General features: G+C 41.7%; 1 protein-coding gene across 1 annotated transcript; it reads left to right on the forward strand.

Annotated features, from left to right (window-relative positions):
* Positions 1-7928: 7928 nt before the first annotated feature.
* LOC147889442 (short-chain dehydrogenase reductase 3b-like) lies at positions 7929-9352 on the forward strand. The gene is made up of 2 exons (XM_087391779.1): positions 7929-8182; positions 8318-9352. The coding sequence occupies exons 1-2, from the start codon at positions 8154-8156 to the stop codon at positions 9123-9125; spliced, it is 837 nt and encodes a 278-aa protein (XP_087247905.1). The 5' UTR covers positions 7929-8153; the 3' UTR covers positions 9126-9352.
* Positions 9353-16283: the final 6931 nt, after the last annotated feature.

Consider the following 16283-nt stretch of genomic DNA (forward strand, 5'->3'; position numbering starts at 1 on the left):
TAATGAAGAACAAGCACTATTCAATAAAACATCAACAAAGTGCTACCATTGCGAAAGGATGGGTCACTATCAAAGTGACTGCAGATTGAAGAACAAACCAAAGTGTCACCATTGCAAGAAGCTGGGACACAAGGAAGAAGATTGCAGATTGAAGAACCAACAGGTCAACTACACAACATCGTCATGAAGCCATGAGCCAAAAGGTGACATCAATGGAATGTATTGAGAAAAAAAAAACTTGCCAACCTTGCCTATATTTTGTAAATCAAACCTAACCACCTGAGAATAGCCATGTAAGCATCCAGGGGAGGATTTGATCTTTTAATACCCACACTTGACCACCTTAAGTAGAAATGTATGCACTAAGGGGAGGTGATGGATTTGTAACTCACATCTGACCACCTTGCAGTAGCCAAAGCATCATGGCACCAAGGGGAGGTGTTGAGAGTTGTGGTGCCATGAGCACATGTAGAGAAAAGGTATGAGTAAAGGGCAAGCTACCACGTGGCATGGACGAGATATCCCACATGTGAGCAAGCATATGCATGTAATTACCCTCATCTATTAAAGGGAGGTTCATTTGAAGTAATATCAATCAAGCACTTTGCACTATCTCAAGATTCTCTTTATGAGTCCAAGCTAATCTATCTTGGAACCTAATGGACTTGAGTTATAGATCATGATCACTCTTAGGATTCATCCACCTTAGATTAGTGTTGTCATTAGAGTAGACTAGGTCCCATAGGAGAGCTTGGTCCATGCGCTTTCACATACACTTTATTGCCTTAGCTTGTTAATCATTCAACACTTTCTTGGAGTATGAGGAAGTGGTTAGTTGAGCTACAAGAGTATACTTTCTAATTTTTGGTGGAGAGCACGTCCAGCACACTGGCAAATCTATTAACATACAAAGAAGGTCCCATTTTGGTGAAAGAAGTGGAGAAGAGAATAGATAAAGAGGACCATGCTATCATTCCAGGAGCATCTATCTTACATTTTGATGGCTCACACAAGAAGAGTTTACATCAGGCTAAAGGAGGATATGTGATTAGTGATTCAGAGGGCAAGTTGATTCCTAAGGATGGAGTTCATCTTGAAGGTGGAAGCAATAATGAGGCGGAGTATGCAGCATTATATGAAGGGTTACTGGCTGCACTAAAGCTAAAAATTCATAAGATAGTTATTAAGGGAGATTGTCTATTAGTGGTGAAGCAAGTCTTGGGAAGTTGGCAAGCAAGAAACCCGAGATTGAAAGGGTATCTAGCCAAAGTAAGAAGGCTGCTTCATCGATTTACAGCATGGAATATCCAACATCTACAAAGGGAGGATAATTAAATGGCACATGAATTGGCTCAGGAAATGAGTGATCAAGATCCAGTGCTAGTAAAGCTTGAAGATCCACTGTACAGAGGGAGAGAATACTTGGCTCAAGAGTGGATTTCTTACTTACTAGAGGACATTTACCTCGGGAGCTTAAGAAGACTCAGAAGTATCACTTCATACGAAAGTGCAGACAGTATATGATGATTGATGATGAGCTTTATATGAGAGGGGCTGATCAGGTTTTTAGGAGAGTGCCCTGGAGAGAGGAGATATATTATATACTATCATCCATTCATGAAGGAGCTTGTGGAGGACACTATGATTTTAAGATTACAATACAGAAGATACTTCTAGAGGGTTATGTGTGGCCTTTAATACAAAAGAATGTGTAGCACTGGTGTAGATCATGCCATGAATGCTAGAGGATGGTAAAACGAATTCTTAAAATGAATCTAGGAAATATAATGCTGGTTTATGATATTTTTAAGAGATGGGCAGTAGATGCAATTGGTCCTCTACCCAAAACTGGTAGAGGGAAGCTTTATATGCTTAGTACAGTGGAGTACTTATCAAAATGGCCAGAGATGAAGGTAGACAGAGGGTTGCTCATTTTGTATATTATGAGCACATATGCTGCAAATTTGGGATTCCCCTGGAGTTACTATCAAATAATGCTCTTGGATTCAGAGGAGAAGTGATGGATCACTTGTGCAGTAAGTTGAATATTAATCATAAGTACATCACTCCATATTACCCTCATTGTAATGGCTTGAATGATAATCTGAATGGAGATTTCAAATTAATGATGACTAAGATGACGAGAAGTCACACCAAAATCTAGGATTTGGAGATGAATCGAGTTTTGTGGGCATACAGGGTAGCAGTGAAGCATAGCACTCAATTCTCTCCATTTCATTTGGTGTATGGGAAAGAAGCAATATTGCCACTAGATGTGGAAATACCAGCCTTGAAATTTTTTGTTGAAGAAGGATATGAGCCTATAGACAGTTATAGGGAGAGATTATTGGCACTGCAGGTGATGCAATTAGATAGAGATTTGGCTTTTGAGCATTATGCTAGAGTGCAAATGCGGAGGCAAGAGTTGGAGAATGCAAAAACTAAGAAAAAAAGAAATCGAAGATGGAGACTTCGTCCTCATATACAATAGCAAACTGGACAGTGCATTTCATACTGCTTTTCAGACCAAGTGGGAAGGTGGAGAAGAAGTTTGAAAATGGAGTATCAACAATTGATTGATTTAGATGGCAAAAGACATAAGAAGAGAGTGAATGGTATCCGTTTGAAGAAATACTTTGCACGGTTGATGGTAGCACTGAAAGAGGAAGGTCATGAAGATAGTGAGCTATGGCAAAAGCGGTGGAGGTCAGTGCAGAGTGAAAAAGAAGAGAATTTGGATATATCATCTCTTTTCGACTCACTGTTGGACATGAATCTCACAGCAAAAGATAGGGGCTGCTAGAGATGTGTGGATAAAATTGTAAAGACTTGTTGCATGTGCTGATGGGTAGGCACATAGCTAGTGGGTGGTAGTTTTGGGTTATGGTCACTCTCATCAGAAGACTTTAAATATTTTTTTGATATTATAAATGCTTTTGCAGGGAATCTTGGCAAATGATGACAATAGTGTGGGTGCACCAGACATCCCAGGGCATGATATCTAGTGTGCAAGATTGTTTTGTTACGAGATGACATGTGCTCTTTGTGATTGTCTCGAGTCATATGTGTATGAAAGAAATAGTTTTTTCCTTTTGTTGAGGGCATATTCCAATTATTAGTGTGTCAGGATTGGGTTTATATGTGGATAGTCATAGTAAGTAATGAGGTTCAAGTGCTTGTGGCATGAATTAGTGTGCACATAGTCTTAGTGTGGTGCATTAAAATGTGTTGGTCTAAGTTTTGTGGAAAAGATTTGGGAGTGGTAAAAAGCCAAAAATGAGGTGTCTAATCAAGGATGATGTGGCTGGAATCAAGAAAGGCATACTTGCGACTATGGCTACGTGAGGATGAAGGGGAGCTTCTGGACTGTGAGCTGAAGCTACTTGAATATGGCAGCTAGGAGATGATTGGGGGCTTTGGCGGGAAGGATCCTATGTTGAATTTGGGAAGGCTTCTTTAAGAAAAGGCGGAACGATCAAATGGTGGGGGGAGAGGCTTGTAGTTGAAGGGAGGTTGTGTGAGAGCAGGAAGCTAAAACCTATGCGTGGAGGTAACTGACAGGTTCTGGAGGTAAGTCTCTACTACTATGGAAGCCTAAGGTTTTTTGGTTGAAGGGTCTAGTCTAGTATCTGGACATGGGCAAGGAGGAGAGTATGCACCCTATGCTTCTTGGTCTCACGAAAAGACATCGCTACTTCACAGGCAGTTTGTTTGGGAAGAGGCGTGAGCTCCATGAGCTCTGTGAGGATGAGGATGAGGAGAGTCGTGGAAGTGAAGATGAACGATGAGCTATAAAGGACTAGCATGAAGATTGCAAACTATTGCTCTTATAGGGATTCGTCTCAAAGAGGGATTGCTCTTGTTGCTGGCAGATGAAGGACGGGCTATAGCGGATTGGCATGGAGAGCATAGGCCGTGGCTCTCTGTTGGAAGATGCTTGAAAAGATGAGGAGGCTAACTATGGGAGCACCTCGGATGCTTGTGAACATTCATGTGAAGGAGAGGCGATGGGTTGTAGCAGAGTCATCTCATCATGCATGCTAATATAAGATGGGCTTACAAGTAGTGGTGGGATGATGGTGCATGCAAGAACTCATGGGCTGGGAGCTTTGGGACGATGCTGTGGCATCACTACTATGCAGGCGTGAAGGAGAAGAGAGACGTAGGTGCTTTATGAGCAAGAACAGAAGTTGTGAGGTAGCTACCATTACATGGAAGACCTTGGATGAGAGCTCCATTAGCAGGAGAGAAGTGGAGCATCTATGATCACATGAAGGTGATAGAGAAGAGTGACAGGGGGGCCACAATGTGTGCACAGGTCCGTCTAGTTTATGGTGTGAGCACTTAGTTGCTTTCAAGCTGGAGATAGTCAGGCCTTTGGCCAAGAGCAGGTGCCAGGTGTTGCTGCAGATACCTCAATTGATAGAATCTTGGGAGATGGCAGGCTGCATCATTGTCTAGTGTTCGATGATGGTCTTGGTGAAGATGTGATAAGACTTTTGACAGTGGCCACTTTGTGGGTTGATTGTCTTGAAGAGTCACGAAGATAGTCTTCATGTGGTTTGTGGGTTGGAAGCATTTTGAATTTGAATGCTCTCTGAGTTGTTGAGGCAAGTTCAGTTCTAAAGTCTACTTGTCTTGAGCTGTGTAGTCTTTGGGTTCTTTTTGAGGTTGTGTGGTCCATTATTAGTTAGTTTTTGTAGGGGGTTGTGGTCTCGGTTCCTAGTACAAGGATACATGCTCTGTTTGCTAGGATATAGCTCCATCTACAAGCTACCCATACTTTTCTGATCGTATTGGGTCCTGGCCATACATGTTTACTACTAGACAATAAAAAAGGAAATGATCATATCACTAGAGTTTGGGCCAAGGATTTGTGGTTTGTCAATTGATGGACTTCTAGAGCAAATGTGGCCAAAGTATGTGCTGAATATAGAGGTGTGTATTGACTAGGATTTTGAATAAAATCTTTTACCTTGTGATTGTGTTGTTCAATTGCTTTAAATGTGGGTGAGGGTGGCTGTGAAGGCAGCTAGGCTGTACCTTTTTTTATTCATCCAACGTCTATGGATGTGTTGTGTTGTTGTGAACCTAAATATAAATCTCATGTGATATTTTTTGCATAATATTTTAAATTTACCACATTGTATAATAAAACTGTAGGATAATGTTAAAATACTTCTAGTAAGTGCAAATTACCAACTTACAAAAACATTAAAAAAAACAAAAAATACTCACAAAAAATGGTTGATGCAAATGTAGAAACAGTGGACTAGGGGATTGTGCACTGAATGGCAGTGGAGGTCACTTTTATAGATTTTTGTGTGATTTAATGGCCTATTATTTTAGGTTTATCACATGATAAAAGCATGCAATAACATGCTATCATGGCGACATGCTATTGTCTTATTTTACTACATTGTAACCTAAATACACCACATGGATATGTTTTATATACATATATATATATATATATAGATAATTAAATTTTATTTTTTTTCTATATTTATATTTATATTTATAGTGCGATATATTTGAAACACCATGTGGTATTTTAAATATATTGCATGGTGTTTTTTATATACTACACGGTATTTTAATTTGTGAACCGGTTTCCATTAGTTTGATTTAAAAATAACATTTAATTATTTTTTAAGTTTGTTTTAGAAATTATAAATGATTAAGTCACATTTATTTAATAGAAAACATTGAAACAAAACCTTGGTTGTGGCATGCACACCAAGGCACAACCATTGTGCCTAGTAGAGGCCCACTGATCATGTAAAACTCAAGGTTGAGGATGTGAATCATAAAAGTAAAGGTTGAGGATGTGAATCGCTAGAGACTTTAAGAGGTTAGGCCCACTAGAGACTAATGAGTGCCCCTCTTCCCTAGGTGGGAACAAGTTAATATGAATTTTCAAAGCAAAAATAGATGACTCTTCCACTAAGGTAAGAAAGAATAACCTTTTCCTTAAAAAGATGAAAGCTATGCTTTTGCATTGGTTTATCTTCCTCTCTAAGCTAAATATGAATTAAAGAAAAGTAATGATGTCATTACGTACTCTTTATTATTACTTATTTGTTAATTAAAAACCTTTAAATTTTGTGAATACCCATCTTGTAATAGCGATTGATAACTAAATAAATTAATAATTGGACGTGGGTGATTGAAGCATGGCATATCTAACATTGACATTCATGTGATGAGCACATTGACGCAGCTCCAAGTTTTAAGATAAGTTCTACTCAAAACGTCCCCACCAAGAATGGTGGGGTGTATTTTAAGGTCAATATATCAAAATATTCATAATCAATTCATTTGCAAATGTTGATTTTCTAGGGATGGCAAGCCATAAAGTGTGTGCTACATATATTAATGTAAAAACCACATGGCAAGAGAAAGACACCATAAAATACAAGGAAAGTATGTGGCGCTTCTTCTTCACCTTACCATATATGTGTTCTCTTTGTTACCATACCTCTCAAGCCTCCTATACAAATAATAATAACTTACAAAATACATCCAAGATATAAAGCATATGCTAGGTTCTTATCAAAAGGAGAGAAGAGAGGCTAGGGGGAGGGGTGGAGGGAGGCAAGGCTTTTGCAAAAAGAACACAAACATGGGTGCTTCAAGGGCATATCGCTTATTACAATGACCTTAAAGCTAACGTCTCTAAGCATGTAAACAAAATGCTCTTTTGGGTATTGCTAAAAATGTAACTTTGCTTATTTTGATTTGTAATAGTTTTTAGACTACTTTTAGTTGGTGCCTCAAGGAACTTAGTGATTTCATGCTCTTTTTCAAATCCATTAATGGCATAACTATCTATTCAGTTGTGTGGACAATATAGTCTTTCTATTCGATAGTAATGAATATTCGCCAACTTGACTCCCTAAAGTTAATCTCATCATCATTCTCTCAAGAATTTTCTACAAAACATAGCTACAGCCTACATCTTCGACTTTTATGATTGCCAATTAGTATGTCTTAATGTGACTTTTAATGTTACTTCAATAACTAGGTGAGTATGAATTATCTACTTGCCCTTTGAAATCTATTCACAATGAGCCCCAATCCTAGTGCTCCACATGTAGGGCATTTAGATTGGATGCTCCTTCAAACATTATAAAAAAGATAGTAGAGGATTTGTAATAATTCTAGTCTCTAGATTGGAAACTACCTTTTGCCAACCCAGGCAAGTTGCAAGAAGACTCTCTAGACATGTTGCTCTAAATATATTACATTAATTACAATTCAAAAGTCATATCCAAGTAGAGTGACAACTACCCTTTACCAACCCAAATGAGAGAGGTAGGTGGGCTATGGCACTATTTCAAAGGGAGATAGCAACACTCCTCTTGCATTCTCCTTACCGACACCACACTCACTTACACAAGAAAGGGGGACCTTATGACATTGTGGTAGTTTTGACCAATGTGGCACGCGGTCCCCCTCCTTTTTTAGCATTTTTTAAAACCAAGTGAGTGAGCTCTGGAGGTCAATGGTCTTGTGAGAGAAAAGACTTTGTGAAACACATTTTCACTAAACATTATAATCTCTATTATATATCATTGACATTGTTCTTTGTCTAGAACTTGGTGCTCTCTATTTACATGTGTGACCTTTTAGAAACTTCCAAAAAAGAGATGTAAAAGTACAGAGCTGCGTTACTTCTTGGGCATTGAGGTGATTAGATCACCAAGTGGGATACGGCTCTTGCAGAGGCAGTATGGATTGGACATGCTGTCCAAAAGGGACCACAGAAGAGAAGTGGGGTGGGCATGCTTGCCATGTGAATGTGCCCAGACGGACAAAGTTTGAATTGCCATGCGCACCTTGACCGAACTAATCCAAGACCACGTCCATCAAATTCAAGGCTCAAGCTAACAAGGTCATGGTGATACTCTATTGTGCTAAAGATTATTCATTCATTTTTTACATCCTTCACCACTCACGAGGATGGCGCAGCAACATGACGATTCATATTTGCCGTGTGAGACAAAACACTCCGTTGTCTTATTTCTGTACGGTTTCGTTTACAGCTTAAAACACTGGCTTGCCCTGCAGCGCTAGATGTCTTTCGCGATTTCAATCGTAAGGACATCGGAGTTTAGCAAACACTTGAAGGGCCGCCACAATTCTTCATCATGTCGAGCAAACAGACTGCTGGAGGAAGGTCGGCAGCCTAGCTAGTTTCGTGATTCTTTCGAGCGTTCTGACGCTTGTCGATTTTTGTATTTCTGTTCTGCTTCCAAAACCCATCAGAGCTAGGAAAAAAAATTGAAGGACTAACTTGAGAGACTTGCTCCAGGCTTGAGGGCAAAGTAGTCATCATAACTGGGGCTGCAACCGGACTTGGCGAGGCATGCACTAGGTTATTTGTGGAGCATGGTGCCAAAGTGGTCATCGCGGACATTAGGGACGATTTGGGCACGAGTCTGGCGATGAATCTGGGCCTCTCTGCGAGCTACTTTCACTGCGACGTCACTGAGGAGGCCGACGTTTCGAACCTGGTAGACTTTGCCGTCGCAAAGCACGGTCAGCTGGACGTGATGTTCAACAACGCGGGGCTGGTAAGCAAGGGGGCCGATTCGGAGGCAGCGACGATAGACATGCGGGATTTCGACGAGGTGCTGAGGGTGAACGTGCGGGGGGTGGTGCTGGGGGTGAAGCATGCGGCGAGGGTGATGGTAGGGGCGAAGAGGGGGGGATGCATACTGTGTATGGCGAGCGTGGCGGGGGTGGTGGCATCAGGGAGGAATTATTCATATTCGGTGTCGAAGCATGGGGTGCTGGCGGTGATGAAAGGGGCAGCAGCGGATCTGGGCAAGTATGGGATAAGGGTGAACGCGATATCACCGTATGCGGTAGCAACGCCGATGCTAGTGGAGCTGTACAGGAAGAGATGGAAGGCGGAGTTGAGCGAGCGAAGTCTTTCGGAAGCCATTCAGAGGGGAGCTCCGCTGCAAGGGGTGGCGTTTGAAGCTGGCGATGTTGCTGAGGCTGCGCTGTACTTGGCTAGCGACGACGCACGTTTTGTTAGCGGCCACAATCTTGTGGTCGACGGAGCTTTCAGTGTCGTCAGGCCCTTCAGCATAACGTTACCTTCATCCCTTTAGCCAAGCTCCCTCTCTTGTGGTCGGTCGACGGAGCTTCACTTCTGCAGTTGGCAACCCTCAATCTAGAGCTTTTTTGGAGGAGCTTTTCTGTTTTCTTTTCTTGTTCAAAATGTTTATAAGACCACCGCCCCCTCCTCTCTCTCTCTCCCTCTCCCTATCAGATTTTGCTTTTTTTTTCAAAATGTTAATAAGTCTCTCTCTCCCTCTCTCTCTCTCTCTATCTATCTATCTATGTATCTATCTGTTCTTCAAACTGCTCATAAGATAAGACACAACTCTCTCTCTCTCTCTCTCTCTCTCTCACACACACACACATCTCTCTCACACATACCTAAATTTACAAAAGGTTTGACCTTGATTTTTGTGTTGTAGTAAAACATTCATAAGATAATCTCTCTCTCCCTTACAAATGCATTTCAAATTTGTTTGGATTTTTCCTTATGCACTAAGACAATCCTCAATCCCTTCTAAATGCTAGCAATGAGTTACATGGTGTCTCTTTATATAGAGGAGTAGAATAGAGAGTTCACATGATAAAGGGAAATAAAAGAAAAGGTAGTATCGCTTTTCAATTATTGTGTCCTTGCTTTTTCTAGGTGAACCTACTCCTAATGTCATCATGTGAAATGAATTACCAAAGCTTGAACTTGCTTTGATTTCGATGGCTCTTGGATGAAAGCAAGATTAATTGTCAAGGGGTTCACCAAACACACTATAGTATTCAAAAAATTTGGACTTGTCTGTAAAGTCTGATTTCAAAAGTGGACTAAAGAAAAGTCTTAAATTCACAAATACACTTCTAGTGGAGTTTTAAAAGCTAACTTTAAAAACTAAAGTTTAGTGAAAATACCACCTACTTGCTATTACTACATGCAATTTCTAAAGATTAACCATATATTTCTATATTTCAAATTATTCTAAAGTCAAAAAACTTTTCATGATTATTGTACTGTCTATCAATTCTTAAGAATAGATGACCAATTCTCTTTACATATACATCTTATTGGTTAAAAAGAACACCCTTAATGGAAGACCGATTCTCTTGGAAAAGTGGTGTACATATAAACCTTACTGTGGAAATATACCATTGAGTATTGTTATGGATAAATTTGACCAATTTAAGTAAAAAGGCATAAATATGAGTGTGTGCTTGTATGTGTGGCAATAGTATAATAAAATATGGAGTGCATAGGGCCCAGGGTTAAGGTGGCAGGGCATGACCATGTGCCACCCTTCCATGTAAGAGGACCCATAAGGTGTGTTGTACATAATCCATGGTAGTAATATTATAAAATGTTAAGGTGGCATGGCTCTTTCATGTGCCACCCCTCCACCTAGGCGGTCCCATGCCTGCATTTAGGGAGATATGGCTCAAAGTCCATGGGAGAAGTAATATAAAATAGATGGATATGGATATTATATTGGGTTATTCCCTCCATATAGAATAGGCCCATGTGGGGGAGGTATAGAAGGTCAAAGAGTGCAAGTAAAATAATGGGGGAAGTAGGATGAGGTGGCAAGAGTCCTTGTGCCTCCACTTGTCCTCCTAGATGTTTGAATGTATTATAAAATTGGGAAGAGACCAAGGAAGTATCATAGACTTGGGATATGGGAGTTGATATATGTGAAAAAATGTGGCTAAGTGTTATTGCACACAATTGAGAGTGCGTAACCGCCTGGCCCACATGGGAGACTCTTCCACACACACCATGCATGTGGGAGGATGCATTTATTGGGAGAGACCCTCTCTTTTAGCTATAAAAGAAGGGGGCTATTCCTTGATGAGACACGCTCTTTCTTGTAAAGCCACCTAGCTAGTACTTTGATATTTCCCCTCATTGTCCGGATTTTAGTCTTGGTGTGATGACATCTTGGCTCCTTCAATTTGATGAAGCTTACAGACCTTTGACCAAGGCTGCTGGCATGGGTGTGAAGCTCACTTCACCAAGTGGTGAGGAGTATTGTTATAGCAAGTCTACACCTGCAAGTACTTGCAACCAAGATGAGTACTCGACACTCATTTTTGGGCTACAAAAGGCACAAGAACATCACGTCAAGCAACTTGAGGTGCAAGGAGATTCTCAACTAGTATGTGAACGAGTTAGTGGAAGGTGCGAAGCAAAGGCTTGGTTCCATGACATCAGCAAGCATTGGAACTTTGCAACCAATTTGAAGAGGTAAAAATCCAGCATATCCCTCGAGCTCAAAATCTAGTGGTTGATTTCTTGGCACGTGAAGCTTGTACTTCAATCACGCATGACGTGAGTGGAAGCACCACCCTAACAAAGCCACAAGCCATGAAGGAGGGTGATCATTTGTAAGGAATGCAAAGGTTATGGTCATCATGAGACTAAGTGTTGGGCATATTTGATACAAGTTTACCAACTTCGGAAGATCATCAGAAAGGTCCTCAAGGACATTGCTCAAAAGAAGGATGCTAGACCACACACCCCTTGAAGAAATAGCATGGCGATTACAAGAACTGGAAGAAGCTGAAGGTGATGTGCAAGCTCTCTAACTATTGACATTTGTCATGGCATTCTTGTTTGCCTTGATGAACAACCTCATGCAGTGCCGTGTCTCTAACCCTTGCTTGTAAAGATGGATGTGATATCATGAGGGTTAGTTCTTTTAAGATTGTCTATGTGCTATTCTATGTTCAAGATTCTTCCCATGTAGCATTTCACAATACACCAGTCACACCCTACCGAGCCTATGTGTGCTTTGTGGATGTATCTTCACCTGATTTTCAGTTCAAGCTACCTCTTTCTATTGTTTGCCCATAGATAAGCCTCATTTCGTTTCTCTCTTTTCCATTTTCCAAGCATGGTAGACATTCCCATGTTCTATGGTCGGGTTGAAGAAAATCCAAATGAGTATGTTGTGGCCTTCAAGCGCCATTGTATTTCTCTCAACTTTCTTACTGAAGATAGATGGCTGTTGGTTCTTCCCACATTTCTAGAAGGTTTGGCTCAAGTGTGGTATGAGAAGCAGGTTGAAGATATTCGCCAAAGCTGGCCAAGGTTGATAGCAACGATGATTGAGTATTTCGGCAAAGAAGAGGAGCCGGAGAATTTGTACCTACAGGTGGCAAACTTGAAGCAGTCAGAAGGTGAGATGGCACGTCGATATGTGGATGGAGCGGTCGTGCTCTTGGACCGTTTAATTGCCACGCAGGAGAACAATGTCAGATTTGAGGCTGGAATGACTCAACAGGTGCTGGGATACCTTGTAGCAGGAGCAAGTGACGAATTCTGCCTCAAGCTTAAATGGGAGAATCCAGAAACTATGGTGCTAGCACATGAGATTGCTCAAAAGTTTGATAAATTTCAGTCTGACCCCGCTTCAAAGAAGATGATTGTCCCTTCTCAACCCCCTCAATTCTTGCAATAACAACTTGGGGGGTCTAACTCAAGGGCATACTCCCACCCCTCATCAGGGATGTATCCACCGCCTTTACCTCAAATGTATGGTCCTCCCTTAGATGCTTACCTCAACAAGGAGTATATCCTCAACCTCTGCTTGGAAGATTTCCCCAGCCTCGCCCACGAGCCCCCCTCCTTGCTACTCCCCTGGCCCCTCCTACTAAAGAACCTAGGGTCAATGACCTAGCCAAGGCCCTGAATGATCTTCGGCTTGAGATGGTGGGCATTCAGAAATCAATCCAATCACCCTCCAAGAGAACATGCCAATGTTGTGTGCTACGAGTGCCACCAGAAGGGTCATTATCGCACAGAATGTCCCAATATCCCAAGGGTGAATCTTCTAAGTGAATCAGGCACTGAGGATTCTGATGTAGAGATCCTTGACCTCGGGAAAAGAAGTCGTACCACCTCAGACCCCTCTCCAAACCATGGACCGAGCCGCCCTAGGAAGAAGGTGTCCTTCTCAGAGCCCTCAAATGTTGAGATGGCAGACCCACCAACAGAGAAGACTAAAAGATCTTGCAGGAGTAAGTGGTCACCCTCGGATTTTCCCATCGGCTCATGGCAAGAGGACTATTCGGTCATTCAAGACCTTGCTCATCGGTCTTTGAGCATCATGCTCCCTCAACTAATAGTCGAGCCACTCAAGGGAGATTACTGGGACATATTGTCTCATCCAACGGTGTCAAGCCTGACCCCGAGAAGGTAGAAGCCATCCTCAAGTTCTCCCCACCAACAACCAAATGTCAGGTACGCTCATTTGTCAATCTAGCAGGATACTATTGCCGCTTCATTGATCAATATGCTTCTTTGACATGACCCATGACTATGTTATTAAAAGATGGGGTTGATTTCTCTTGGGATGAGGATTGTGATCATGTGTTTGCACAAATCAAGAATTTTTTGGCTTCAAAACCCATTCTACGCAATCCTGATTGGTCAAAAACTTTCCATATCAATCTTGGGTTTAGTGAGCACACTCTTAAAGGTATTCTTCTCTAGCAAGGGGAGGATCAGTTCATGTATCCTATTCGATTTGCTTCTCGATAATTGCTCCAAACTGAACGATGCTACTCTGAGGCTGACAAGCATGCCTTATCTTTGGTGTTTTGCATTGAGAATTTTAAGCATTATGTGGCTGGAAAGTCCTTCATTATAATCTCTAGCAATGGCTTGCAAAGCAGGTTCTTCAATCACCAAATTCCATGGGCCGATTGGCCAAATGGTTGGCAGTTTTACAAGAATATGATTTTCCTTTCAAAATTGTAAAAGGGGATTGTTCCAACGTGAAGAATGCTTTGATTGATTTAGAGGAGTGCCTTGATGTAACCCTAGTAGCGGCCATAGAAGTTGGGGATCCATGGTATGGCAGTATCTATAGGTTTTTGACTACTTTCTCCTTTCCTCCAGAAAGTACTAGCTATGAGAGAAAGAAGATCCGAAGAGATAGTAGGCGCTACACTCTCTTTGATGGGGTCTTGTACCATCAAGGCATGGATGGGGTACTAAGACAGGCCATTGATGCAGATGAAGTGCCTAAGGTATTGAAGCATTATCATGATGGATTTTGTGGAGGCCACTATGCCAATGACTATACAACTAAGAAGATTTTACATGGTGGATACTATTGGCCGACCTTGTTCAAGGATGTCACTTTGTATTGCAAAACCTGTGAACCATGCCAATTCTTAGGTAGGAAGGATTTGCGCCCTGGGCAACATCACCCAGTGATGTCCATCCATCCGTTTTAGATGGATGTGGGGAATAGATTTTGTCAAGCCCTTGCCCATGACTACCCGCAAAAAGAAGTATCTTTTGGTAGCCACTCAGTATGTCACTAAGTGGGATGAAGCTATCGCCCTCCCCACTACAAATGGTAAGGTAGTTTCAAATTTCATATTTGAATGTATCTGGACAAGGTTTGGGACACCCATGGAAATAGTATCTAACCATGGGAGTCCATTCTTAAATGAAGCAGTGGAATTGCTCATGGATCGCATGGGTATTGATCATCACACTTCTAGCATCTATTATCCAACATCCATGGGTTGAATGGAGCGGACCAATGGCCTCCTTTGTAAAACCATGGGAAAAATGGCCACAGGGAACAGGAGCCAATGGGATCAGAAGGTCACTAAAGTCGTGTGGGCTTACAACATCACTCATAAAATGTCTACAGGTCACACTCCTTTTGAGTTGGTGTATGGTATTGAGGCAGTTTTACCACTAGAGATAGAGATTTCGGCCTTGAGATTGGCACAAGAACAGAGGATGATAGAAGATGAACATGTAGAGGCCAGATTGGTACAACTTGAGAAGTAAGATGAAACCCGACGCCTTGCACTACACCAAACAAAGATCCAAAAGAATCGACAAAAGGCCCACTTGGATGCTAAGATTCACAAGGGATGGGAAAGACACTTTGCTGAGGGGGATGTTGTGCTATGCTTTGATAATAGATTGGACCACCAAATGGATAAGAAGTTTCTGCCACTATGGACCGGTCCATACAAAGTCATCAAGGAACGTAGCAATGGGTTTGTACAAGTTCAGGACCTGCATGAGCCATATGGCAAGAAGGTGATCAACAAGCATTATCTCAAGCCCTTCTTTGTGCGTGATGGTCCCACGCATGGAAATGCTGTGCATTCCCTGCCTGGGGGGGGGGGAACTGTTATGGATAAATTTGACCAAAGTAAAAAGGCATAAATATGAGTGTGTGCTTGTATGTGTGGCAATAGTATAATAAAATATGGAGTGCATAGGGCCCAGGGTTGAGGTGGCAGGGCATGACCATGTGCCACCCTTCCATGTAAGAGGACCCATAAGGTGTGTTGTACATAATCCATTGTAGTAATATTATAAAATGTTAAGGTGGCATGGCTCCTCCATGTGCCATCCCTCCACCTAGACAGTCCCATGCCTGCATTTAGTGAGATATGGCCCAAAGTCCATGGGAGAAGTAATATAAAATAGGTGGAGATGGATATTATATAGGGTTATTCCCTCCATATAGGATAGGCCCATGTGGGGGAGGTATAGGAGGTCCAAGAGTGTAACTTAAATAATGGGGAAAGTAGGATGAGGTGGCAAGATTCCTTGTGCCAACCCTCCACTTGTCCTCCTAGATTTTTGAATGTATTATAAAATTGGGAAGAGACTAAGGGAGTATCATAGACTTGGGATATGGGAGTTGATACATGTGGAAAAATGTGGACAAGCATTATCGCACACAATTGATAGTGCATAACCGCCTATCCCACATGGGAGACTCTTCTACACACACCATGCATGTAGGAGGATGCATTTATTGGAAGAGACCCTCTCTCTTGGCTATAAAAGGAGGGGGCTATTCCTTGATGAGACATGCTCATTCTTGTAAAGCCACCTAGCTAGTACTTTGATATTTCCCCTCATTCTTACTTTCAAATAAAGCATGACCCTCTTCCCTTGATGTCTTCATCTCTACATTCCTCCTCCACCCATGTACATACTCCTCTTTCCCCTCTCCCTCTCCCCTTGTGCCATAGTCTCCCTCTTCTTTCCCTCCCCTCTTAATCCCTTTTCCCCACCCATGTTAATGCTCCTCCCCTCATGTTCCCTATTCCTCTATGGCCCTCGAGCGTCACCATATTTATCCTGTAACCTATTGTCTTGATTTCTTTTCCAGCTAACAGTACAAATTCAAATTAATAAGAAAGGGATATAACATTAATGAGAGTAAAGACACCAA

This window comes from Dipteris shenzhenensis, chromosome 20 (genome assembly GCF_047967505.1).
Source record: "Dipteris shenzhenensis isolate YYH24624 ecotype China chromosome 20, Dip_SZ_1.0, whole genome shotgun sequence".
NCBI classification, from domain to species: Eukaryota; Viridiplantae; Streptophyta; class Polypodiopsida; order Gleicheniales; family Dipteridaceae; genus Dipteris; species Dipteris shenzhenensis.